The following is a 25,707-nucleotide window of genomic DNA, read 5'->3' on the forward strand; positions in this document are numbered from 1 at the left end:
ATCAAATATAAAAGTCAGCCGAATTAGTATTGATACTGCAAGACGTATTGTGTGAAAAGAAATACAAGATGTTGTTTAATTGCTGATATATTTATGATCCACGTCACATATTCAGTTTCGGCGGCAGTTCTTCCTGTTTGTCTAGAAGTCTCATCAGGGCTCTATAAATAGAGAACTACGGCAGATGTGTAATATTTAATGCAGCCGAACCGTGTATTACAATGCCGTTATGTGATGACTTTCAAAGAGAAAAGCAAGCACACTCGGAATAAAGTATTATTTTATTCTTTTCAAATGTTTTCGGATTTCACATCAACAGGAAGTCCGGTTAACTAAAATGTCCGTGCAGAACAATACCCCAACCCATAGATCCGTGGGTGAATAATGTCAATGATAGCAATCACCACATTACACACATTCCTTCACATTTTAATTTACATTAAAGTATTTCGTGAGGCCTTCTAAAAGGTTTTTAAATATAATTATATATAATATAATTAATATGTTAGCTTATTCTGTGGTATGCATTTTGTTTAGCTGCTATGCCACTTTAGCTGTAACAAGCGGAAATGTCCCCGCTGTTGGACTAATAAAGGATTTCTGATTCTGATATGAGCCAGTTGAGGTGTTGCACAGGGTGTCGGAACTTGGACACACTTGTATGTTTTCTTATATGTAGCTGAATGCTGTTGTAATGGTACATTCAGAGGGTGTGACGAACATTGAGACTCCTGTGACAAGCTGGTTGATGGAAAATGAGTTTATTTTAATACAATTAGTTATGAGAAACATTAATAAGACAAGATATGAGCCAGTTGAGATGTTGCACATGGGTGTCAGAACTTGGACACAGCTTACATTGCCTCTTATATGTAGACGAATGCTGTTGTAATGGTACATTCATAGTGTGAGAAACATGACAATAAATGTAGTATTTTGTTAATTTGTGTACCTGTTTTACTTTAAGAAAGCCAGGTGAATACCTGTCGGACTATGGGTATTGGATAACATCTGTCCAGTTGGAAGGAAGTGGGCTAAAATAGCATTTATTTAATCAGATAACAGATATGTGAACATCAACAAAGAAATTAGTGAGTTGACACGTAAACCATGGTTTGTGAACTTCAATTCATATAGAATTTTTATTTTGTGTGTTTTTTTGCGCATATGTATCCCAGTTCACAAAGGGTAAACAACACACAAGTTCCAGGCCAATCGTTACAGAGTTTTCAACATAGAAGTGATTTAGCCAATCAGAATGCAGATCCTGCAGCACCGGAGGCAGGCTTTACTGCACTCGCAATGTGAAAGTGAAGGGAGAGTTCTGCTTCTGAAGATAATAACTCAGATAAAACCGTAATAACTCAATATAATGTTTTCAACTCTAAACTGCAACACTTTGTAGTTGTAGGTAGGTGTGTGTGTGAGTGTGAGAGAGGGCCTGCTCACGGAAAGCTGGTTGCTGACACAGAAGGACTCCCGAATAGGTGAATTGTGGTAAAGAAATAAAAAATAGAGAAAGTGCATCTCTGTCAGCAAAGCTTCTGTCAGTCAGAGGGTTAGGTAAAGGTTGAGATAGTTATCATGTGAGGAGAATTAACTAAAATACAATACATAGCAATGTTTGAACCAACCTTAGTCATGGGTTTGTTTTAAATACAAAAGTTTACATATTCCTCACAAGCCACATTTTTAAGGATTGCTCAAGGCAATTCATTCCAGAATGTTCACTTAGTTCAAAGAAGCAACATGCATAGTAAGATAACAACTTTTTTTCACATTATTTGAAGTGAGAAGTTGTGTGTGAGAGTCCACACAATGTTATTGGTTGACGATAACTGGCCTCTGGTCTTAATACTGGTAGGAGAGGTTAAGTACATTTCAGTCAATATCATGGTGTGTGACATGAACAAGAGTTCTGACTGAGCAGAGGTATGTGTGTCTGTGTGAGGGAGGCCACCCCTGCTGTACACCCTAGTGTCCTTCAGGGTAGGGTGGGGGAGAGAGGCGCTGTGCCCCAGCGTCCTTTCCTCAAGGAGGGGGTAGGGTGGGGGAGAGAGGCGCTGTACCCCAGCATCCTTTCCTCAAGGAGGGGGTAGGGTGGGGGAGAGAGGCACTGTGCCCCAGCGTCCTTTCCTCAAGGAGGGGGTAGGGTGGGGGAGAGAGGCGCTGTGCCCCAGCGTCCTTTCCTCAAGGAGGGGGTAGGGTGGGGGAGAGAGGCGCTGTGCCCCAGCGTCCTTTCCTCAAGGTGGGGGTAGGGTGTGTGTGATGTCCTCATCAGGGTCTTCCTCACTGTCATCACTGATGTCACTGTCTTGGTCATGGTTCTCCACAGAATCATCAGGCCATTGAGGGGCATTTGGTCCGATTGCCAGGCTGTAGGCCGAAGAAAGATGCTGGATGTGTGTGTTCACGTCAGCAAGTCTTTTCTTTAGAAGACTAGCTAATCCATCTCTCCCTTCTTGAGTCATGTCTAGGGCAGAACATAGAGAATAGAATAGTGAAAAGGCATCTCATTTTTGTTAATAGTACACACTGTGGATGTTAAGTAGTATTTGGTTATGGCATCATGGAATTTACCACTATGTCCTCCACATGACACATGTTGCATCTGCATCCTGATCTTGTCAGCCTGACTTCTCAGATAAAGGCAGTGCTGCCTCATCTCCCTCACAATTATGGCCCTCTCCTCCACAAGTCTCCTTTTGCCCATGTAGGCATCAAAGACTTTGTTTTGGGCCAAAAAGGACACCGATTCTGAAGAGAGAGGAACAGCAAGCATACCATTACCGACCAAGACATGCACCAGTAGGATAAGTGACCGGTCATAGTCCATTGACTGGGAAGCTGGTGTTATAGGTCTTGCTTAGTGCCAGAAAATAAACATATTATATAAACACAAACAAGAGAAGCCCTTACCATCACTTTGCACTTCCCATGGCCATATTAGACTGTCTGTTGTTTGCTGTTCTGCAGACAGTCTTCTCTCCACCTCTTCTTCCTGGATTTCTCATTCAGGAGGCTGTCCGGTGTTGTACTGGCGTATTGCCGCTAAGAGTTTGGTCTTTTCCTCCCTTAACCTTTTGCGACGCAACTGCCAAATCTTATTGCTGTCTATATGACGTAATTGTAAAAAAGATTACAGAAACAATGTTCAATGGAATTTTTTAATTACATAATACTGCAACTGAATAATAATAACTTACCAGTCTGTCTATAGAGAGGCAAGCTTTCTTTTGGCACAGCCCTAGAAATAGCTGCTCAATGGACATCTGGAGAGACTGATTGTCGCCTGATGTGTGTCTTGGGTAAATAACAAGAAACACAGTTTGAGGACAAAGAAAACATAGGTGTTAATACTATACGTTAAATAACAATGTTATATTATCAAGTTAGGAAACAGCATACCGTTTGTTGCCCAGTCTCTAACATCATTAACCCATTGTTGGACTTTGTCCTCAGGGCATCCAAGCTCTTCGCAGGTGTCCTTCATTTTTTGAGTCTCACCCTCCAACATTGCGATTGTCTGTTGTAAAAAAGATGTTGCCGATACAGATGTATTTTCAAGATTTTCACCCAAATTTCCATAACTTTTCATGTCTTGAAAACAGTAATTAATCATTCAAACTTTTCCAGACCTGCGCAAGCACTCAGTATCCAACACTTTACCAGCTTGGACAATTATTTGTTTGTGACAGGTTTGCACTTTAGCCTTACAAATCTAATCTTGTCATGCATATACTTACATGGCCAATTACCTTGACATATCTCTTGGCCAACACGACATGAAGGTTTTCCTGCTTCCGTCTGTTCAATCCCATTGCATGGACAGCTGTTTTTAAAAGTAAAATTGACAAGCAGATAATATAACTTGGGTATTTGGAAATCAACTCATAAAAACTCTAGAACTGTTGAAACAGACTACATCAAAGACAAAGATAAAGTAAAGTAAGAGATGGATAATAACTTCAAGACAGAATTAGGTTGGTCTAATGACAAGAGGACATACCTGATTTTGTCATGTACTTAGTTGTGATGGCACAACGTGACAGAAAGCTGTTCACCATCTCCACTTCTTCCCTGGCCGTCGAACCAGCACCCTCCAAATTTCTCCCACTCCACACAATCTAACAAATACACATATATTATATGTCATAGATTAATAAAAAAAAATTCTTACAATCACAATAATATAAGAGTGGGCCTATCTCACACTTTGTGGAATGGGCCTCGGCATGCATGACCGAGAGAAACGGTTGCATGCTCAGCAAAGGTCGCAGTTCTGGCATTGTCTTTGCCACTTTCTCGAGGTAAGGCCAGTATTTACAAGCAATATCTATGCAATAAAAATGCACGTTTGTAGCTTGAAACTGCGTTTGAAGGAACAAGAGGTAGGCAAATATTTCTCCTCTGAACATGTTGAGAGCTTTCAGTAGCACTCCATGTCTACATACAGCCACCTCTAAACCCTCTTCATCAAGCCTGCTGGCTCTTCTTGCTGTCTCTCGAGCAGCTGACCACTGGCTGGTACCACATGTACCTTTTCCTGGGGTCTACAATTAAAGACATTTTAATGTTACACTCTCAAAACAAGTAAAGGCTAGAAAAATGATAGGGAAAAAAATGTTGTGCTTACACATTTTACATTTGTTCTGACTTTGTCAACAAAGTCTGTGACAGCCGAGTCTTCCATGATGAACGGCCCTTTAAAAAGTGGTTCATCGATCCTAAATTCAAAAATAAATATTCAATTCATTATTATCATCATTGATAGGCTACTTCTTAAATTCAATTGACATATAAAAAAGATGTACCTCTGTTACTGTCGGAAACGGTACTGTTTCCTATTTCCATCCATTGACACAGCCAACATTTTGGGAGTAGAAGCTGGGCATGAGAAGGGTTCCTCACACGTCATTTTCTGGCACTCGTACTGGCAGGCCATATACTCCAGAAAGCTTCTTTGGAAGACATCTCCATGGATTTTTCCTGTCTGGAAGTTTGAGAAGCAAAATTGTTACCTTACACATGTCAGAATAATACGAGGAAACAGGAAGACTTTCACAGTGGTTGGAGGCAAGAGGGGGGCTATTAGGAGTATCCCTAACACACGATATCCTGAAAAGTGAAGGTCAGGTTAGGATTGGCAGATGCTGGAAGAGAAGGAGCATTATTTCAGCTTTTGTCATATGCACCATGACTCTACTTTCTCTACAGTACAATACAATACAGAATCCTGTTTTTTCCCACAGAAGACCACAATGTTTTTCATCACATCAATGTGTTCTTCAGTAAAGAACAAAAGTTGGATTATGATATGTTTGATCTTATACAGTATGTCCTACATCTACCAGTGCTAGGTTTTTAGCTCTAATGTAACACTAGTTAAACTACTTTCAGTAACATTGTAAGCTTTTCAATTGAGTTATTTTGACATAAACATATTTCCAATCAACATGTTTCATCTACACAAAATAAAATGCATCCTTTCACAATGCCCTCTAATTATGCAATACTCAGTGAAAGTCATCTTACCCTTCCATAATGCTGTGTCCTCCATTCCAGCATCTGTAAAAAGGCCTGTCTGGACAAACCTGGTGCCACAGTCTTCAGGTCCTCAAAAGATTTGAAGACATCCGTGGAATATAACGTGTCTCCGTTCACAGAAGCTGGCCAGTAACCGCTTCTAATGAGGTCTCCCCAATCAGGTGTCCATTCGTAATGGCATGTGTTGCACACCCTCTTGGGGAGATGCAAATCATAACGCCCTAATAACAAATACAGTTTAGTAAAAACAATTGCATTCATTACCTGTATTAGGGTGACAAAAAGAACACTTAAAATCATACCATTAATGCAGACGAAAATGACAGGCCTGCCTATAGACTCTGTAACAACTTCAGGGTTACATGAGTGTGAAGGCCTACCAGTGGGCAGAAGACGATCTGTGAAGAGAGGTTAAAAATATGTCTTAAACTAGCAGCACATTAGGAAAGTTATAAAATAACCATTTGGGGCTAAATTGTGTTAAGTGAAATACCGTGGTGTCTCAAAGTGAACATGTCATTTCTCTTGACTAGTGACATTGTTGGGGGAATACATTTGAAATATCCTTCATTGAAGGACTCCCTGATATGAAGGGTGTGTATGCTGTGTTTAGAAATGTCACAGTCATGACACAATCATTCAAGGGGCATGCATTCTCTGCAGCGAAGGACCGCAGGAGCGGAGCAATGTGAGCATCTCCTTTCCGGTACCATACTTGAAGACAGCAAGCTGTCCAAGTGATGGGACCTTGCCTTTTGCCACTCCAATTGGGCAGCACTTTGGCGCAGGCACCATGAGGAAGAGGTTGATGGTTGATCAACCAAAAGCTCCTGCAATTGCTGAATCTCATCTTCTGGAAACAAACAAAAAAGAAAATGTTCAGCATCACAAAAGCGTACTCATATTGCATAACGTATTTGTTTGATGTTATGTTGACACATTTCCTAACTTTCAATGATAGTAAATGTCAGCCTACCAAAAAGCTGAGGGGGTACTGCAGAGGTTGCTCCAGCTGGTTCCACAGTCACTGGACTGTCAATGGCAACAGTTCTGGCTGAAAAATAATAATAATAATAATAATAGATATATTGGTAACAGATAATAATTACAGAGAACAGGAGGCAATCGCAGGCAAATGTTATGCATTAAAAGAGTTCTAACAGTTCTAACCAACTCTAACTATTTATTACAATGGCCTATTTTTATATGTACGACGGAATAACAGATATTTGTTCAATACCTCTCTAAGCTGAAACATGCTGTACCAATCATGTTGCGAACAACAAAACTAAAATGATATGTTAATCATGAATACCTGTATACATGCACAAACCTTTAGTACGTCGGCAGGTTGCCCCACTTCTGCTCCTCCTTTTTAGAGGACACCCCTGAGCATCTTTGCCAACCCAGCGGATTCTGCTCGTGTTAGATGCTGCTCTGGCCCTGTCTTCTTCCTCCTTCAATAAAGTAGTCATGCATTTTCACAAAAAGCTGCTTTTCATTCCCAGTGTATTCCTATTCACTTACAAGCATTACAAAATTACAAGCACATAATCAATCAACCTAATCAGTACATCGGGCACAAAACCAATACAATTGAAATAAAAAAATGTACCTTCAGTTGTTTACAAAGTAAATCGGCAAGGAAAATGGCATCTTCTAGCTGTTCCTCGCCTTGTTTAGCAGCCATTTCAGGAACTAGAAATCAAAACACACACAGGTGTGTGTGTTTGCATGCGTATAAATACAAAAGAGAAAGTGGTAAAGAGACAGAGATGAAGATGGTAAAAATGGGGAGAAGACAGGAAGAAATGTAGGGAATATAGCTCTGAGGAGGGAGAAGAGAAGAAATTGAAAAAGGCTCTTAAAAGTGCTGTTTGATCTTGCTTCGGTTTGGTATCTGTTGAAAGAAAAAAATACAGTGAACACTTTAGAATGCATGACAATTTACAATCTCACATATCATCAACAAGCTTTAACATTGGGTGTAATTTACGAGTTAAAGCACTAATCAATCAGGGGCGGACTGGAACAAGGACAGCTCTGAACGTTTTGTCCTAAATAGGACCACAACAATCAGCGTGCAGTAACAGTCTATCGATGGTTGTCATGACAATTCTTCACAATACTATTAGTTGCCACTGTATGCAAGTATGACAGTCACAATAGGCATTTTTCCAAGCTTTGTATATAGAGTGCCAAAATTATTTAACTCAACATTTTCTTACATTAACTTTGTTTCCAACACAGCATTTACATTGTTAGCAGTAATGTTTTGGTGTACTTCTAAAGGTAATTATTCTAAAGGTTCTTATTATACATCCATGGTCTGTAGTTCGTTTATAGCATAACGTTAGCATTTTGCTTCTGGCCATTAGATTAAAGAATCGAAAATTATAAAAGTAGGGTAGATATGTGGAGATTATCCGGCTGAACCAAAGGTGCATTTATCAAGCAGGTTCGTTTTCCAAAGATCTTATTTCGAGCTATTTTCCAAAATCCTATGGAGAAATCCCATTGACTCTGAGACGAGGGAACCAGTAGTTGTAAAATGCTAACTCATTTCCGGTTTCTAGGACTCACCAATGCACTATATCTCCGGTCAAGTAAAGTTAATATGTGTTTAGCTTTAAAAAGATATGTAACTACAACTGATTTACTTGCAATAAACATTAAAATATTGGAGGCATGCTTGACGAAGTCAGACAGAGAGGAGGTTGTAGCCGATGTCCGGTGCGTTCATGGTCATCGGATAGTAATCGGTAGCATGGTGTTCACTTACTACGCGACCGCACAATGTAACGTACAGTAATTCCACAACCACATAAATGGATTAACATCGATTTAGCTGGGGCAACAAAAATAAATAATGAATGAATCTACTGGTTTCATCATTTGAACCAAAAGTGGTGCATTTTGCACTATTTTTTATCTATCTTTATTTATTTTCTTATTATGTCCTATTTATATTATGTTGCACTGTTGGAGGAGCTCGGGATCTAAGATTTGAAATGCCAAAATTACACTGTAGCTAGCATCTGATAACAAAAACCCTTGACCCTTGAACCTTAGTGGTGTTTATTTTTCACGGAGTTCAGTTGCTAAGCGATCACACAACGTCACGTCCGGTATTTCCACAACAACACAAATGGATTAACATCGTAGCCTTTGTTTCTGCTGGTGTCGACCAGCTAGGGCCACAAGAAAATCGGTGAAATCGAGTGTGACGATTAAAAAATAAATTAAAAACATCTAATTTTGACAATAAAAACCGACCAATAGGCGCGGTAGACCATTTGCTTGGCACTTCCGGGTATTTCTCCAATTAATACCGTGTAACTGTCACGCTTGAAGGGGATTAACATCGATGTAATACATGAATGTAGCCTTTGTTTCTGCTGAAAGAGGTGTCGACCAGCTAGGGCCACAAGAACATCGGCGAAATCGAGTGTGAGGATTAAAAAATAAATTAAAAACATCTAATCTTGACAATAAAAACCGACCAATAGGCGCGGTGGAGCCTTTGCTTTGCACTTCCGGGTATTTCTCCACTGGTTAACATGGGTTAACAATACCGTGTAACTGTCACGTTTTGAAGGGACAAAACCGTGACATATTCACGTCTCCCAGCATGGTAAATCGTCACATGTTCACGTCTTACCGTGATACCGGGTTGTATAAGTGTGGAGTGAGCATATACAACGTTAGCTTAGCCTGGTCGACCCAATCTCCATTCAGAAAACAAGCATTTTAAAAGGTTTTTCGCATGCCGTCTTGTCTGCAGACTTTTCAAGCATTAAGTCATGGTTTTTACTAACCGGTATCAGTATGTTGTTACGTCGGCATAATTTAGAAACGTGTATTACAATTTAATCACGGTAAAATATGTTCATTTTGTTGTAGTCTTAGCTCCCGAGCCAGCGCGTCTTGTTTGAATGATGCCAGTAAACACAGCTGGCAGCCGCGGTGAAACAGTCTATGGGTGAAACCTGGGTGAAACTCGAGCGATTAGAGCGAAGCGAATATTCGCATCGCGTCCGGTGTGAACGCAGCATAACAACGACCCCTGATAGATCTCGCGAGAATGTGTATAAATATAGATACATTTTCATAACAAAACAATGGGGTTGATAAGCCGTTGCTAGGCCAATTGTTGGAGTTGCTATAGCAACTCCAAGCTACCTCCTGGCGCCACCCCTGGTGGCAGGAGAATTTCAGGGGTGGCATCCCCTGGCAGAAGTATACAGTATGTTGATTTAATCGCAGTCATATCAATCAATGTTAACTTGGAAAGCCACAATATTGATATTTTAACTCAATAACATTAGGTGACATTATTGTGGCACATCAGTAAAGCCATACATATAAATATATAAGGTGGCAAAGATAATGTTTTAAATATATAAATACATATAAAACAAGTGTGGATGTTTCTGTTTTGAATATTTCATCATCATATTTCACTTTCATTATTGTTATATTTACTTAATACTTTGTTCTTAAGTTTTAATACATTTATTAAAAGTTGTAATTATAGTAATAAATGCACAACATAACAATAATCCTCATACATATTTGTCATATTACTTATATTCTAAGTACTATTCTATATTAAGTACATATATAGAAGTACTGTACAATGATGTACTTCCTTGCATGCTCCTTAATACTTCACTACATTTCAGAGGCAAAGATTTGACTCTGAACCTCATTGATTTGATAACATGAGTGACTTTGAAGATTTAGATTCTGATACAAAGTACAATAATATAAACAGACAATGAATCACGAATGATTATGGTGAAGAACTTAAATGATCCATTGATTTGATACACAACCTACCCAAAAGTGTGGTAAAATAATAAATAAGCTCCACCTTTACATTTATCCATGTTAATACAAGGGATTGAGCGGGATTCGAAACCAGCTCGCAGGGTGTATTTCGGCTACTTCACGGTTATCAAACATGGACTAACACGCTATGTCCTTGGCTCAGTGGATAGTATGATGGACTTTGAATCAAGGGATAGCAAGTTCGAGTCCCACTGCAGTCAGCATGTCGTTGAGTCCCTGAAGGCACTTCACCCCAAATTGCTCCTGTGGGGACTGTCCACAGTACTGAATAAGTAAGTCGCTTTGGATAAAAGCGTCTAACAAATGACATGTAATGTAATGCAACAATCTGTAAAAAGTCTTATCAACATGTTTCATTACAGATTTAATGTATTTATCTGCAAGTTTTAAATGATTTCTAGTTTAATGAGAGAAGCTGTTCCAGACTGCAACTACATTTTCATTATGATCATGGTCTTCAATAAATACGATAAGTTGTTGCGTTAAACACAAATATGAGAAACATAGCAATATGTCTACAAACATTATTTTCACACTACCTGCATTTCATTCACTTAAGAACTATCTGGTTGATTTATAATAGAGGGAAATTCAATGCATTTTATTAATTTCTTGCAAGTATGGCCAAAAATAAGTCTTCCTTAAAATTAGTTCTGTTACTTTTCCCTCGTATTATTTTCAACATTTGCAGTGTGGTTTGCTGAACAACAAGCTTGGACAACTTCTGCTGGTCCTGGATCACCACCTGGTCCTGTAACCCCGGTGGAAAACATTCCACCAGCCCCCCCCCCTGGAACAGAACCAGAGCCAGAACCAGCAGAGCCAGAACCAGAGCCAGAGCCAGAACCAGAACCAGAGCAAGAACCAGAGCCAGAGCCCTCCGGCCCCCTTCCAGAGCCGGAATTTATTCTTCAACTTTTTCCTCTTGCTTCACCATCTTTCCCGTCTCAGCCTCTTCCTCCACTCTCCTCCCTCTCCTCCCAGCCTCCTCCCTCCCCCTTCTCTCTTCATACACCTCCTATATCCTCCCAGCCTCCTCCCTCCCCGTTCTCTTCTCCTCCTTCCTCCCTCTCCTCCCAACCTCCTCCCTCCCCCTTCTCTTCTCCTCCTTCCTCCCTCTCCTCCCAGCCTCCTCCCTCCCCCTTCTCTTCTCATACACCTCCTACATCCTCCCTCTCGTCCCAGCCTCCCCCATCCAAAAAAAGTCGAAGAGGTTCGATCTGCACTATACTAAATACATCTTTTTAAATTATTGTTTGGAAGACTTATTACCTAATTATTAAAATTGTGTTTTTTATTTTTAGAATGCAGGAAACACAGAACCCAGAAGGTGTTTATGTATCAAAGCATTGTGGACAGAAGAGTTGTAATTGTAAGTATGTTCTAATTTCTTCCTTTTTGTTTTTGTTTTTAAATAACATAACAGAATTTTATTGGTACCGTCTACAGACCATTACATTACATATCACTTGTTAGATGCTTTTATCCAAAGCGACTTACATACTCAATACTGTGGGCAATCCCCACAGGAGCAATTTGGGGTGTAGTGTCTCAGGGACACAACGACATGTTGACTGCAGTGGGGTTTGAACCTGTGCTCCCCTGATCCGAACACCAACGCACAACCCACTGCACCACACGCCTCCATCAGTGAGATATCTGCACAGAGCCCAAACGATACTAACATATAACAGCCTCTGAATCCAGAGATACACAAATATCCACTATCGTACAAGTGGAGCGGTGAGGTTCCTCAGTCCGTCCTCGACACTGCACCTTTTTTTGTCATTGTAAGCATTACAGGACTACGTTTTGCATCACCTTATAACCTTGTGTTGTAGGAAACTCCCAGTCTTAAAGAAGCTGTTCCACACTGGTACGACAGTGGATTCTTCTGTATCTCTGGTTTCAGATGCTGTTGTCTGTTATTATTGTTTGTGTAGAAATCTAACCTTATTGATGGTCTATAAATGGTACAAATAATGTTCTGTAAAGTTGTATCACCTAACTTTGGAAAGTATCTCGTATTTATATTTCTGTCCATTTCATGTCATGCCTTTCAGCAAAGAGAAGAAGTCAAAATTCGCTGCACCATGCTCCAAGTGGTAAGTTTTCCCTTAATGTAGTAGGCTCATCTCAATTGAATATTTCACCTCCTCCTTTCCCTCACTTGCGTCCCTTCCTTGCGTCTTAGCTTCGCCTCCAGACGCGAGCGAGAGACACGAGGAAGAGACGCGAGAGAGAGGAGTCCTCAGGTATGAGTTGGGATGTCCTCGTTCACTCCAGCGTCACCATAAACAATGCCCTTTACTTCTGGTGCGCGCAGTTTTATCTCCTGTCACTGGACTTCCCTTCAAACCTGGGATTTAGTTTCACATTGAAATGATTTTGTCCATCTCTTCCATTAATTTCTTTTATTATAGTTTTCTATGCATTACTTTCGGTCCTGTATTTGTTTTTCTAGCTATAACATTTCATTTAAGTTATAATATAATCATAACAATAATAATAATAATTGATGGATTAATTTCATTATGGTATTTGAGCTTGTTTCAGATCAACTTTTGTATTGGATGTTGTTATGTCATTTGTCCTACAGAAGAGACACAAATCAATAAAAATATTTATTAGTTATGCTACCCGTATTTGTATATATCCTAAATGTTTGACGTTCTGTGGGTCTACCACACATGCATTACAAACCACAAGTAAGAACTGTACGTTATTATTTTATAATCAAAACATTATTATTGAATTTGTAAGTATATTTCACACACTTGAATTTTTTTATAGAGTTCGATCTCTCATTCGTTTAAGAGATTTAATATATTTTACTCTTAATGAAGCACTTTAAATAAACATTTAATGACTGATCCTCCTTTAACGGTAACAACAGCTGCAGTGAGCAGAGGCTGTGCAACTGGGGGGGGGGGGGGGGGGGGGCTCTGATGCCCGAGTAGTGTGCTCTCGTGGATCCTACCTTTCGTCTCCTCTGGAAGCCTCCTCCCTCACCCCTCCTCGACTCCTCCGTTTGCATTGAAGCGATTGTGACGTCCTTCAACATGGCGTGCTTTGATTGATTTCCGGGTCAAGTCCCGGAGGAGGGGGAGAGAGGAGTCGAGGAGGGACATTGAGATGAACCTAGTGTTTCAAATCCTATTTTAAATTGACTTACTTGCCTGACTTACTTGTGTTTCAAATCCTATTTTAAATTGACTTACTTGCCTGATTAAGCATCAGAAATATATATAGCATGACATATTAATAATTATTCAACTGTTCTTTATGTGTGTTTTGCAGTGGCAAGGACTGGGAGGACACATGGGAGCCTGCCCAACAGTATAGCAGGTCAAAATGATCACACACACACAGACACACACATACTGTACACATACACACAGACACACACACAAACAAACATATACACACACATACACACACACGCACACACACACACACACACACACACACACACACACACACACACACACACACACACACACACACACACACACACACACACACACACACACACACACACACACACACACACACACACACACACACACACACACACAATAAGTTGTTTAAATAAATTGTTTCATTAAATTGTTGTTTCTGTTGTGTATTTTTTGTAAAATTATTTCTCAATAGGGTAAAGCCTTTTAAAATGTTTGTCACATTTGCATTAACATACCAATCATTATTTGCAAGTTAGATATACATTTTTGTTATGGTCTTCTGTATATGTCATATGAATAATACTGGTACAATTTGAATTTGCCCAAAAACGTGGAAATGAGAGCAGACCAGATTTTCTAAATGCCAGGGCCTGGAACATCAGGAGCAGCTTTCAAAGACGATATGTGACAGTCCTGCAGCAACGGACCATATGAGAAACATTATGTTTTGTAGCATTAAAACCTAGAAACTTATTCTAAACCAACTATCAAAGTATTCACCTGAAATGTATTCACCTGAAATGTAGCACAATTTCGCACCTATTTGAAAATGTGGATTTGTCAGGTCAACATGTGACTTATCTGGTTTGCTATAACAGTTTTACTCCCCAGTTGAACTGTATTTGACTATCATTAAATCCACAAACATAATTTGGGAAATAAATCAAAGCCAATAGTGTAAATAAGAAATGTTTAGTTTTTGAAACTAGTAATGGGGATGTTGATACAGTAACTGTCAGCAAGTGCATTTCTGTCATATTTAGAAGATAGGAAAAAAGGTGAATAAGTATTCTCTCTAATGTCGATTGATTTTACAGTGATATTTGCATTGCTCATCAACTCAAAAACACAAGATTACACAACATTGATTGGTTTAAATTGTGTACAATGATTTTGTGTTTTTCCCCCTTCGATTCGGAGATAGTTTTTTCTGAGTTTAGGACGGCCGAAGACACTACCCATAATCCTCAGCTATAATACACAGCAACATGTAAAACATGCAATTTATTGTTACTTTGTAATTCTACTCCACTACAATTCAGAGTACTCCATTTGACTCAAATCAAATGGTGTGGCTGAGAGCAGAGAGTGGTCAGAGGCTAATAGCACCTTATTGCTGCAGTGTGTGCTAACAGGTAGGGCCCAGGAAGCTTATTCTGCTTTAACGGTGGCGGACAGCAAAGTGTATCTGATGGTTAAAACTGCTGTGTTGAAGGCTTACGAGTTGGTCCCTGAGGCATATCGACAGAGGTTTCGGTCCTGGGAGATGTCTGACAGGCAGACACATGTTGAGTTTGCCAGGGACCTGGTTACCTCTTTTGGTAGGTGGTGTAACTCTTTGAAAGTGGATACGTATGTCGCATTATGTGAGTTGATGGTGTTGGAGCAATTTAAAAATTGTGTGCCCAGCCACATTGCGGTTTACATCAGCGAGCGTAAGGTGAAAACTGCTGCAGAGGCTGCTGCTCTGGCAGATGACTGCTAACGCACAGGGGCGGTCGCGACTTCAGGGGTCCAGGATGAAGCTGGTATGTATCGTGCAGCAGGGAGATGGGAAGAGGAAGCTAATCCGCACTGGGGTGAGGGTTTAGCTAAGGCTAAAAGGGGGAACTGTGTAGGCCAGTTTAACTCTGCTGCTTGTGCTGTGTCTGTGGTGCCGTTACCTGTCATCTCTCCCTGTCAGCAGATTAATGAGCCATGCGGGTGGAAGGACCCACTGTTTTCTGCATTTGTGTCAACTGGATACGTGTCATTGGTGGGAAGTGATATCAGCGTGCCGGTAAAGATTTTGAGAGACACTGCATCGTATGACTCGTACATTCTGAGCTCTGTGTTACCATTTTCATACAAATCTGGAACTGGGGATTTTGTCCGGATGCGAGGTATGGGAATGAATATTGTGCCTGTTCCTCTGCATTCTGTTGTGCTTAACTCAGGTCTGGTGCAGGGTGAGGTCGCCATGGGGGTCCGTCCTGTAATGCCAATTGGTGGTGTGGATCAGCGACGTGCAGTCAGGGGAGTATGATCTGCCTCCCCTGTCATACTCCAATGAAACGGAAAAACAACTAAAGAAAAACTAAATAGTAATAATAATAAAATGTCTCCACTGATCTATGATGTAAGTGTGATTTCTGTATGATTCCAATCGCTTTTTAAAGGGCAAAATCAGCCAATTTGCCGAGCTCCGCTACAACAACAGGCAGCCATAACCTCTGCCGCACTGAAGGGGGCGCACGTGAGCCCACAGGTTCTTGTTGCTACTTTTATTCAACCTAGAGACGGTAGACACAAACAACCAACTAGACTTTTGAAACTACTAAAAGGACTATATGAGGCTTATGCATTGTACCAGGTGTAGGCTACTGTAATTTGGTAGGCTAAGTCAAAAACAGGCAACTGATCGTGTGTGAAAGGTAATTTATGAGGATGAAACAAATGAGGTAAACAGAATACAATGCCATTGTATCTGTTTTATTATTAGTGTAGGACAGATATGTATGTATAACACCTGAAGATGTTTTATTCATGTTATCACATAATTGTACAGGATATAGCTATATTATTGCACATATTTGAGTTCTATCTACACATGAATATCTGATTTGTAAAAGAACACACAAAAAGGTTTATCCGCCTCCTCATGGTGCTAATCAATATGTGTGTTTGCTAAACAGAGATACAAACAGAACATGAGTGAACAGTCAAAACAATTTGTATCAACTTTAGTGTTATGGGACCTTGTTTACATAGTGTTTCAGAGTAGACATGTAATAACATCTGAATAAAAATGAAATGATAGAAAATGCCTTCAACAACATATCAACAACCTTAAGAATAACTTACTGGACATACATATTAAGACATTAATAAATGTGTCATTTTTTTTTGTCGGAGGGCTGCAGCTGAGGAGAGGGGGTATAGGGCTGAAGGAGGTCAGCGATGTATGCAAGGGCTAGGGAGTGGAGAAATGTGTAGGTTAGCAGGAGGAGTCTGTACTGGATGCGTGACTTGACCGGGAGCCATTGAAGGTGGACGAGGGTGGGGGTGATGTGTTGCCAGGGCTTAGTGCGGGTGAGGAGCCTGACTGCAGAGTTCTGGACGTACTGGAGCCTGTCCAGGGCTTTGCATGTGACCCCGAACAGAACTCCATTGCAGTAGTCCACGTGTGAGGAGATGAAGGTATGTATTAATGTTTCTGCAACGGGGTCGGGGAGAGAGGGCCGGAGTCTGGAGATGTTTCAAAGGTGAAAAAAAGCGGTTTTGAAAGTAGACCTGATGTGGGAGTTGAAGGTGAGGCTAGAGTTCAGAGTGTCGCCCAGGCTGGATGGAGCAGCCATCGACGGTGAGGAGCAGATCTCCAACCTTCCGGAGCAGTGTTTTTGGGGCCCCAACTATGAGCTCTGTTTTGTTTTTGTTGAGTTTCAGTAGGTTTGTTGACATCCAGGTTTGGATGTCGCGGAGGCAGTTGACTAGTGACAGTGGGAGTAGCTGGGATGATGGATTGGTACTGATGTAGAGTTGGGTGTTGTCGGCATAGGAGTGGAAGTTGAGACCATGTTGGGGGAGTATTTCACAGAGGGGGAGCATGTAGATGTGACGAGAATCTTCTTCTCCTGTAGTCTCTTCACTGCCATGACAAGGTCGAACGCTCTTCTCTTTGTCCTGAGGTCGAAAGACTCTGGAAAGCATTTATGACAAAACATTAATTAATGAGTATGAAAGATCAACATTCAAAGAATCTATGAAGTCTTACATAGTTTTATATGTCAGACATGAAGGTTTCCACATTTGCTTTGAGCATTCAGCAGACTGGTGTACTTACCACTGTTTGGTAGCTGCCATGGCCAAGCTTTCTCCACAGACAGAATGGCTTCGAGGCACAGAGCTTCTGTGCTTGGAACCATTGTGTTGTATTTCTCAACTGTGGCTGTAAGGACCCCTTTCTCATCCCTGATCTTGCGGCGGATCCTGGAACGACCTTTGTTGCTGTCTGTGTCTTTGTAGAGACGCTGCGAACGTCTCTTGACACTTACTGTCAGCATTTCGATCTTGCTGGCCAAGGCAGCAGCATCCCTTGGGTTGTTTGTTGTTGCTTTTTAGAGGAAATAGGTGTATTAAGCACAGTAATTCACAATAACAGTGACATTTGATCAAATGTTTTAAGATTATTTTATTATATATGCTTCATGAAAAATAATTAATGCAAATGTCAATAGAGGGTTATCACTAATTCTGAAAATAAATAAAAAATTGATAAATCATGACTACAACACATTTGAAAAACTTCATTAAGATTGTCCTCACTTTCTGCCCACTCATTCACATCTCTGATCCAGTCTTCCAGCTGCTTTTCAGTCACTGCCAACTCAGCCTTCATGGACTCCAGGTTCTGCAATTGCTTTTCCAGCGCTTTTGTGGTCTACAAACATCAAACAATTAAAGACAAGTAAATACAGAAATCTACATTTAGGCTGCAGCCACAAATAATTCTAACAAAGAATATGTAATTATTCTAAAACTATGTTATTAGCTTCAGATATCTGCGGGACAGTGAGGTGGCCAAGTTGCTGACTTTTTGCTGATTCCAGCGCATGGCCATCAGCGTCAGCATGTCTGTACGTCCTGCAAAAGACAATATCACGTTATTACTAGTCCTCTTACTTCTTATACTGTAACTGGGGTTTATACTATATTACCATCCTAAATTGTGCTCTAAGGTCATAACCGTCAATGAGCTTTTATGAGTTTGTGTTGTTGGTGTAATTTGCTAGTGTAATCTGTGCCTATCTGAACTTTTTTTTAAAACTGACAGTAAAGGTTCTATTGTAACTCACCTGCTTTTGACATGTGTTTTGTGGTCAAAGCTATCCGAGAGAGGAAGGTCAATACCTGTTCTACCTCCTCCCCTAGGGTTAGTCCAGCCCCCTCTTGATATGCCCCACTCCATTTCACCTGTTTAAAATATATTCAAAAGTACGACTCGTTACAACTTGTAACTATTCACAAGGAGGTTTTTACATAAAGTGATTGTGTCACATGGTAACAATTCCTTACTTCACATTTGAAGTAATGCGCTTTGGCATGAAACACTGAGAGAAAGGGCTTCATGTCGAGAAGATGCTGGAGCTCTGGACAGCTTTTTGTGATTCTCTGGAGTTAGGGCCAATATTTGCAGGTCACATCCATGAAAAAGAACATACTACTGGCCAGCTTGTTCTGTAGGTACAAGGGATAAGCAAAGATGTCTCCCCTGTACATATTGAGAGCACACAGGAGCACTCCATGTCGACAGACGGCAAGCTCTAGTCCCTCCTCATCCAGCTTGCTGGCTGATATTTGGGAGGTCTCTCTGGCTTCCGACCACTGTCCTCCAGAAACACCTCTTCCGGAGACCTAATATATAAAAATGTATTGATGAAAATGGTGCAAAGACTTACATAACCAAACCCTTCATTAGGATATTATATTCTATTCTACATAATTAGAGACTGCAATATTAAATGTTTGGTTGTGGTGTGTATATAGTCCACAAATCTTGAGACGTCTTCATCCCTGGCTATAGACACCGTCAAAGATGGCCTGTTCCTCAGATCTAAATAAATCAAAGGAGCAATGTATGAGCAATGTATGACATCTCAGATTATAAGGTTGATTAGTTCACATCAAGATACTTTTGTTTCGTTATCTGTTCAAATACTGTGACATTATATATTTTCTATAGTACCTAGCTGCATTCTTGAAACGGTAATGCTTGCGATTTCCATCCACGGAAACTGCAAGCATATCAGGGCTGTACGCAGGACAGGTGAAGGGCTCCTCCTTGCACATGATGTCCACCTCATAACGCACAGCCTCCCACTCAAAGAAACTTTTGATCAAGCTGTCAGTTGAGATCTTCCCAGTCTATAACAAAATAAGGACATCAACAGATACATGTCAAAAATAAATTATAAATTATAAGGACACAGCTTACAATTTTTACAATACAAATAGATCAAAAAGGACAAGTAACTTCAATACTCACACGGCCGAAGCGCAACGTTCGCTGATCTAGCATCCTTAAATAGGCCTGAAAGGATAGTCCAGGTGCAGCCATTTTCATTTCTTCAAATGGGAAGAAAACATCTGTGGCATAAATGGTGGTGAAGTGAAGGGTAGCTGGACAGTAGTCACTCCGAAGAAGGTCGTCAACCCCAGTCGTCCATGTCGCAGCGCATGCTTCACAAGCCAACTCTGGCATGCTTAGCTCATGTCGTCCTTGAAAAACAGACAAAGTGTTTTTAATACATTTGGTATTCTTTACTCAATACCCATGTTAAGGTTTAATAAACAAGCTATCCCACATGTGCGGGTCTTTGAGAAGGGTTGGATATTATCAAGAAGAAACTTCAAAAACATCTATCTTAAGAAACAAGACAAACATTCTTCCCATTCTTACCATTCATTGTGATCACAGTCAAAGTCTTTCCTGGCTTGAGGCTCAATGACTCTGATGCACAACCACAGATTTTGTCCGGGATCTCCACAGGTACAAACCGCACTGGAAAAAAATTAAAATGGAAATAAAAAATAATTTGTCTCTTTTGAGAAATACATCATTGTTATGTGACATATTTAGGATTTAACTTTACATCAGAACATTAAAAAGGGACTTAAGCACACTGCTGGGAATTATCACAGAGATCTTCAGGAAGCTCACATTTTCCAAATGAAGTTCTCAACAAGTCCAGCAAGAAAATGTACATTCACAAACCAAAACTTACCGCAGGAGCAAAGGGCCATATTTACTACATGTGTTGTTGGTGCCAATGGCTGGAAGTAACCTGCAGTAGTAGCATCTCTGTTGTGGAGGGGGTGTCTGGTGTGCATTCTGACATCACAGTCAGCACAGAAGAAGGGATGTGGTCGGCAATCCCGGCACCGGACAACAGAAGTTTTGCTCCAACACTGTTGGCAAATTTGTGTTCCCACATTTGCTTGGGCCACTACGGTGTTAACCAGATGTGGTCCCGCTGCCCTCCAGCTCTCTGAAAAAAAACTTTTTCGAGTGCTCCAGTTGGTCGACCCCAGCAGAGAAGCACTTGGGGTTTGTGCTACCACCTCATCTCCTGTAGTATCGCTCAGAGACTGCTGGAGATCTCGTAGAAACCCCTCTGTTAAACTGGTACAATAAAGTCCAAAGCACAATGATTATTTTTCTTTAAAACATACTGGATGGAGTGGTTTTGAAAGCTGTAACTACTGTGTTCTTAATTCTAGCAAATGATTAAGTTTATAAATGAAGTACGTATCACATAAAGATACAAGTATGAATATGTGTTTCGGTCTAACCAGACCAAATGAAGTACATACCAACAGTCTCCGGAGCGATAGCTGGAGCAAAGACCAGATCACATTCAGGAGCATCAACAGTCGTAACACTGCTGACTGCAGTGTTACGACTGCAGCCAGCTGTATCAGAAAAAACTATTTTTTTCATTTATACCATTAAATTGTACTACTTTCCCTTACCAAGAGTTATGTTTTCATTCACTTCATATACTCAAGTGCCTAGAAATATATATCTTATACTGACCCTGATCGGAGTCATTGTGGGTTGAACGTGGTCTTGCAAAGATCAAGTTTTCCCTCACTGTCTCTCTTCTTCCAGCACACCATTGGCACTGATGACACTGCTGCTGCTGCTGCTGCTGCTGTTGCTTCCAGTTTACAAAGCAAATCATCAGCACTCCGTAGGTCATCCCTGAACTCTTTCTGCTCAACCAGCTCATCTGCGCTTCTCAGGAGATCCTCGAGATCAGAATCACTCATTATGGTGAAGAGACACAGACATAGACACAGAAGAAAGACTGACAACAGAGTTTAGACAGAGAAAGAAAAAGAAAGATAGGAAGAGACTATCAAGTACAACACAGCAAGGACAGTTTAACAAGACAGACGTGACTCTTAAAAGTGCCTTTGGGTTGTTTGGAGTTTGGAAAAACCAAGGGTTGTTTTTTGGAGAACAAATTGCAGGATCTGTTGAGAGAAAACAACATCGTTTAGAAACTCAAAACTAAACAAACAATGCCAGTGTAATTGTTGTTGTTTACAACTTTTCTACTTGGCTAATAACCAATTAATGCTGACTACTGTTGTCATTAAAGGTATTTTCACACTATTCGCAGAGCAAAATCACTGCCACCAGTCATTTTAAATAAGTAATGTGTACAAAAATTATAAAAGTATTATTACTATTAATAATAAAAACACATGCATACAAAGAATTATTAATAATATATAACCTCCAGTATTTGTTAATATAAGTAATTGTTGATACAAATATTTATACTTGAACTTTAAATTGTGCAAGCAATACTTAATACTTAAACTAGTACTTAAACTAGTACTCTAGCTCACGGCGAGTTCATTTGTTATATTTGGATAATACCCTATATTATTTAGTTACCCCTCAGAAAGGTGCCAGAAACAACATTGGCGCCGATTAGATTATTATTATTATTCGTGGCAAAATGTATCGTATTTCCTATAACTATGTGTTACCCATGCTCTTACCTTAGAGGCTTCTCAATTCTTAAATTTCCCCTCCTCGACTCCTATCCTCGAGACTTAGTCCCGCCCACAGGAGATGCGAGCGGAGGACTGAGGAGGGGAAGCAGCAGGCAGTTAGAGAAATGAGAACTTCTCTCCTCTGAGCGGTCATTTTAAAGAGACGTCCATTAATGATGACAGGAGGCACGCCAGCCCTCTGTCTGATCGACAGATGTGTTCATGACGACTCATATATTTACTTTGAATGCATTGAGAGTGTGGTATAATGAGACAATAACAGGCTACAGATGCGGACACACACACACAAATATATGTATATAAATATATACAATTTAAAGTGTGAGAGCACTCTCATAATAACGTAACACAATCAGAGACTGGATATATCCCCCCCTCTCTCTGGTCGCTGAAATGGGGAATTGAAAATTACGGGCCAAAAAGTTGTATTTACAAGTATTAAAAGTAAGCAGAGGACACCAAGCCAACTGAGACCCGTCTGTCCGCCGCATATACGCACTGTACAACACACACACCTACACACTCTACCACACACACACCTACACACTGTACCAGGGGCGGAGATTCAGGGGGGGGCTGTAGGGGCAGGGCTCCCCCGGGCCCGGGACGGTCGGGACCCAATGGGGGCCCCGTCGCCGAGGCAGCAGGCTCCGCCCCCGAGATATTCGCCGGCGGGCCCTGCTGCCTCGCGCCACTGAGTGCACTGACGTTCCTGGTCATATTAGGTATAAAGCATTGTAGCCTATAATATGAGTTGAACTTGTGCTGCTATTTTCACACTCACATTTAACATTAAAACATGAAAAATTGCAAGTGAATCCCTTCTATTGTCTCCAAATGTATTTTCGGTAAAATCGTCATCAACAGCCGTCCATCAACATCATACGTAAATGAACGTCAACGTCATCATCAATCACTTGTCATTCAACAGAGCACTGTCTAAGCATGAGCAGTTATAAACACAAAAGTGGAGCTACAAAACGCAAAGAAAAAGATAAAAAGGACCAAGGAAAAGCCAAATTGTCCAAGCTAGATGGATATTTTTTTCGCCCTACTCCTCCTCCTGCGGGAGATGAACCTGAAGTTGTTGCCACTGCCAGCCGTGTTTCATCCCCGAGCCCCAGCCCGCCAACAACGTTAGTGAGGGTTAGCCAGATTTACAGGTAGGCTACAATCACGGACACACACTGTCAACAAGAAAATGTGAGTTTGTGGTAAATGTTGATATCATGGTTGTTGTTACTTCGTGTAGCTCGGCCGCCTAGCTTATTTCCTTTTCTGTCTCTCGGCTGTAGTGATGATGATAATAATAATAATAATAATAATAATAATAATAATAATAATAAATAATAATAATAATAATTAATAATAGGGACGACTCAGCAGCTGCTAGCTGCTCGTCTAGAGGAGAGCCAGGCCTGACGCTTGACCAGCCGCACCCCTCCCCCTCCGGCTCCTTACCTGCTGCGCCGCAAGGTGAAAAAGTACCGGACACTGAGAATGAAAGCAGCAACAGGTCTCGTCCTCACGCTACTCCTACGGGTGAAACTCAGACCACGGATCATGATGTGTCCTGCAATTATCCTCTGGAGCGTTTTCCGACTGATCGGGCAAACTATTTTTGAAAACATTGAGGACGCCAATATCAAAAGATATATCCTTAAAATGGGCCCATGCAAACCCAAAGGTCCATTTCCCAAAGACATGGATAACCGTTGCTTTTCAGAAAGCTATTACACCTCCACCACTAAAGTTGGGATGACATTTCCACGCAGCTGGATGTGCTATTCCCCAAAATTGGACTGCTGCTACTGTGAGCCTTGCTGGCTTTTTGCCAACCGAAAGGCACCGTTCTACAACAATGCATGGGTACACGGAATAAAAGACTGGAAACATCTTTCTACTAAAATTGAGAGGCATGAATCCACTCAAATACACCTTGGTGCATGCGTAGTATATGAGCAGTGGAAAACCAACGGCACAATAGACGCTGACATGGAGAGGAATGTGCGTAATGCCGCCCAATTTTGGAGACAGGTCGTGGAGCGCATTGTTAATGTAACTCTCACTCTAGCTTCAAGCAACTTGGCATTCAGGGGCCATCGAGAGGTTCTAGGTCAGGGAAAAGCTGGCAACTTTTTGTCAATAATAGAATTATTGGCTCGCTACGATCCTGTTTTGAAAGAGCTAATCAACCGAACAGAAGGGTCAGTGAAATACCTCAGTCACCAGATTCAAGATGAGATTATTTACATATTATCTCAACGTGTGAAAGCTGACATCATTGATGAAATAAACGAAGCCCCATTGTATTCCGTCATCATGGACACAACGCAAGATGTGTCAAAGATAGACCAGTTGAGTCAGGTTTACCGCTACATAACTGTTGTTAAGAACGACATGGATATTGCAACAGATATACAGATCAATGAAGTCTTTTTTGGGTTTTTAAGTGACTTAAGGTTTATCAGTTTCAGAGCTTGAAAACAAAATCCTTGGTTCTATAGAGAAAAACGGATTAGATCTGTCTAAATGTCGCGGACAGGGCTATGAAGGGGCGGCTAATATGAGTGGTGTGTATTCAGGCGTGCAAGCAAGAATAGCCGAGAAGGAGCCCCTTGCCCACTATGTTCATTGCGCTGCTCATAATCTCAACCTAGCACTCAACGACTCTGTTAAAAATGTCCCTGGAGTGAAGCAGTTCTATGACACTGTAGAGACGCTCTACAACTTTTTTGGTCACAGTATCAAACGATGGGCATTGCTCAGTGAGTTAATCACGCCAGAGAGCAGAACTATCACATTCAAACGCTTATGTCCCACTCGCTGGTCATCTCGCCCATGATGCGCTTGTTGCGTTAAGGCACAGATATGGAGACATTATAAAAGCCCTGGTCAAAATATCTCTTACCAGTGACAAAAAGGATGAGCGCAATGAAGCAAGTGTACTCAAGAATGCCATAAGCAAATTTAGCTTTCTATTTTAGGTCAACATGCAGACCAAGATTTTGGAAAGCATAAATTGTGCTTCACAGTTAATGCAAGCAAAAGACGCGGATATTCTCAAAGCATCTACTCTACTGCAAAATGCCATCAGTGTTTTGGTGGAGTATAGGGGACAATTTGATGAGGCGAAGTCCGCCACTCTTGCCCTGGCTACTAATTGGGGAAGTCAAACACAGTTTGAAACAACCAGGGCCAGGAAAGTTAAGAGACACTTTGATGAACTTTCTGAAGACAGCCGCCTCACTGACGCAGAGAGCAACTTTCGGGT

At 40.9% G+C, this 25,707-nt stretch overlaps 4 protein-coding genes across 8 annotated transcripts; 1 reads left to right on the forward strand and 3 right to left on the reverse strand.

The window, feature by feature from the left end:
- Positions 1–736: 736 nt before the first annotated feature.
- Positions 737–10,036, reverse strand: LOC307032631 (uncharacterized protein). Of its 4 annotated transcripts, XM_079670746.1 has the most exons (17): positions 8,131–8,838; positions 7,163–7,447; positions 6,881–7,004; positions 6,524–6,601; positions 6,300–6,400; positions 5,850–5,945; positions 5,536–5,768; positions 4,815–4,993; positions 4,637–4,727; positions 4,214–4,553; positions 4,010–4,127; positions 3,747–3,832; positions 3,409–3,526; positions 3,207–3,303; positions 2,920–3,114; positions 2,581–2,757; positions 737–2,473 (listed from the first exon to the last, which is right to left on the reverse strand). In XM_079670746.1, the coding sequence occupies exons 5-8, from the start codon at positions 6,340–6,342 to the stop codon at positions 4,820–4,822; spliced, it is 546 nt and encodes a 181-aa protein (XP_079526872.1). In that variant the 5' UTR covers positions 6,343–6,400; positions 6,524–6,601; positions 6,881–7,004; positions 7,163–7,447; positions 8,131–8,838; the 3' UTR covers positions 737–2,473; positions 2,581–2,757; positions 2,920–3,114; positions 3,207–3,303; positions 3,409–3,526; positions 3,747–3,832; positions 4,010–4,127; positions 4,214–4,553; positions 4,637–4,727; positions 4,815–4,819. The 4 variants fall into 4 exon arrangements, with proteins under 4 accessions (XP_079526872.1, XP_079526871.1, XP_079526870.1 ...); XM_079670745.1 differs by lacking the exon at positions 4,214–4,553 and having other exon boundaries at positions 3,747–3,807; positions 6,041–6,400; positions 8,131–8,839; XM_079670744.1 differs by lacking the exon at positions 4,214–4,553 and having other exon boundaries at positions 6,041–6,400; positions 8,131–8,839.
- A 354-nt stretch (positions 10,037–10,390) lies between these two features.
- On the forward strand, positions 10,391–13,794 carry LOC307033965 (uncharacterized protein). The gene is made up of 5 exons (XM_079672590.1): positions 10,391–10,673; positions 11,093–11,614; positions 11,706–11,773; positions 12,465–12,506; positions 13,702–13,794. Coding segments are annotated over exons 1-5 (678 nt in total). The 5' UTR covers positions 10,391–10,672; the 3' UTR covers positions 13,747–13,794.
- Positions 13,795–16,338: 2,544 nt separating this feature from the next.
- Positions 16,339–19,250, reverse strand: LOC307033627 (uncharacterized protein). Its single transcript, XM_079672163.1, has 6 exons — positions 18,918–19,250; positions 18,698–18,815; positions 18,436–18,485; positions 18,168–18,282; positions 17,686–17,955; positions 16,339–17,541 (listed from the first exon to the last, which is right to left on the reverse strand). Exons 1-6 carry the CDS (start codon positions 18,969–18,971, stop codon positions 17,333–17,335), a joined length of 816 nt encoding a protein of 271 aa, XP_079528289.1. The 5' UTR covers positions 18,972–19,250; the 3' UTR covers positions 16,339–17,332.
- A 103-nt stretch (positions 19,251–19,353) lies between these two features.
- On the reverse strand, positions 19,354–23,002 carry LOC307034165 (uncharacterized protein). 2 transcript variants are annotated; one of them, XM_079672936.1, is made up of 6 exons: positions 22,419–23,002; positions 20,627–21,881; positions 20,302–20,403; positions 19,888–20,120; positions 19,588–19,766; positions 19,354–19,455 (listed from the first exon to the last, which is right to left on the reverse strand). In XM_079672936.1, the coding sequence occupies exons 2-6, from the start codon at positions 20,730–20,732 to the stop codon at positions 19,410–19,412; spliced, it is 666 nt and encodes a 221-aa protein (XP_079529062.1). In that variant the 5' UTR covers positions 20,733–21,881; positions 22,419–23,002; the 3' UTR covers positions 19,354–19,409. The 2 variants fall into 2 exon arrangements, with proteins under 2 accessions (XP_079529062.1, XP_079529063.1); XM_079672937.1 differs by lacking the exon at positions 22,419–23,002 and having other exon boundaries at positions 20,627–21,024; positions 21,216–22,018.
- Positions 23,003–25,707: the final 2,705 nt, after the last annotated feature.

The sequence above is a fragment of the Notothenia rossii genome, assembly GCF_949606895.1.
Source record: "Notothenia rossii genome assembly, chromosome: 3".
NCBI lineage: Eukaryota > Metazoa > Chordata > Actinopteri > Perciformes > Nototheniidae > Notothenia > Notothenia rossii.

What these genes read in the sequence shown, in the direction of transcription:
- LOC307034165 (XM_079672936.1), bottom strand. Translation starts at nt 20,732, where the DNA reads ATGCACACCAGACACCCCCTCCACAACAGAGATGCTACTACTGCAGGT. An exon ending in TATGGCCCTTTGCTCCTGCG is followed by an intron (nt 20,404 to 20,626) that starts GTAAGTTTTGGT and finishes ATTTTTTTCCAG; the next exon opens with TGCGGTTTGTACCTGTGGAG. An exon ending in GAACGTTGCGCTTCGGCCGT is followed by an intron (nt 19,767 to 19,887) that starts GTGAGTATTGAA and finishes ATTTTGTTATAG; the next exon opens with ACTGGGAAGATCTCAACTGA.
- LOC307033627 (XM_079672163.1), bottom strand. Translation starts at nt 18,971, where the DNA reads ATGAAGCCCTTTCTCTCAGTGTTTCATGCCAAAGCGCATTACTTCAAA. An exon ending in TGCGCTGGAATCAGCAAAAA is followed by an intron (nt 18,283 to 18,435) that starts GTCAGCAACTTG and finishes TGATGTTTGTAG; the next exon opens with ACCACAAAAGCGCTGGAAAA. An exon ending in TGTGAATGAGTGGGCAGAAA is followed by an intron (nt 17,956 to 18,167) that starts GTGAGGACAATC and finishes TCCTCTAAAAAG; the next exon opens with CAACAACAAACAACCCAAGG.
- LOC307033965 (XM_079672590.1), top strand. An exon ending in ATCCAAAAAAAGTCGAAGAG is followed by an intron (nt 11,615 to 11,705) that starts GTTCGATCTGCA and finishes TTTTATTTTTAG; the next exon opens with AATGCAGGAAACACAGAACC. An exon ending in TGGACAGAAGAGTTGTAATT is followed by an intron (nt 11,774 to 12,464) that starts GTAAGTATGTTC and finishes CATGCCTTTCAG; the next exon opens with CAAAGAGAAGAAGTCAAAAT.
- LOC307032631 (XM_079670745.1), bottom strand. Translation starts at nt 6,086, where the DNA reads ATGTCACTAGTCAAGAGAAATGACATGTTCACTTTGAGACACCACG. An exon ending in CATTTTCGTCTGCATTAATG is followed by an intron (nt 5,769 to 5,849) that starts GTATGATTTTAA and finishes ATTTGTTATTAG; the next exon opens with GGCGTTATGATTTGCATCTC. An exon ending in GGACACAGCATTATGGAAGG is followed by an intron (nt 4,994 to 5,535) that starts GTAAGATGACTT and finishes TCAAACTTCCAG; the next exon opens with ACAGGAAAAATCCATGGAGA.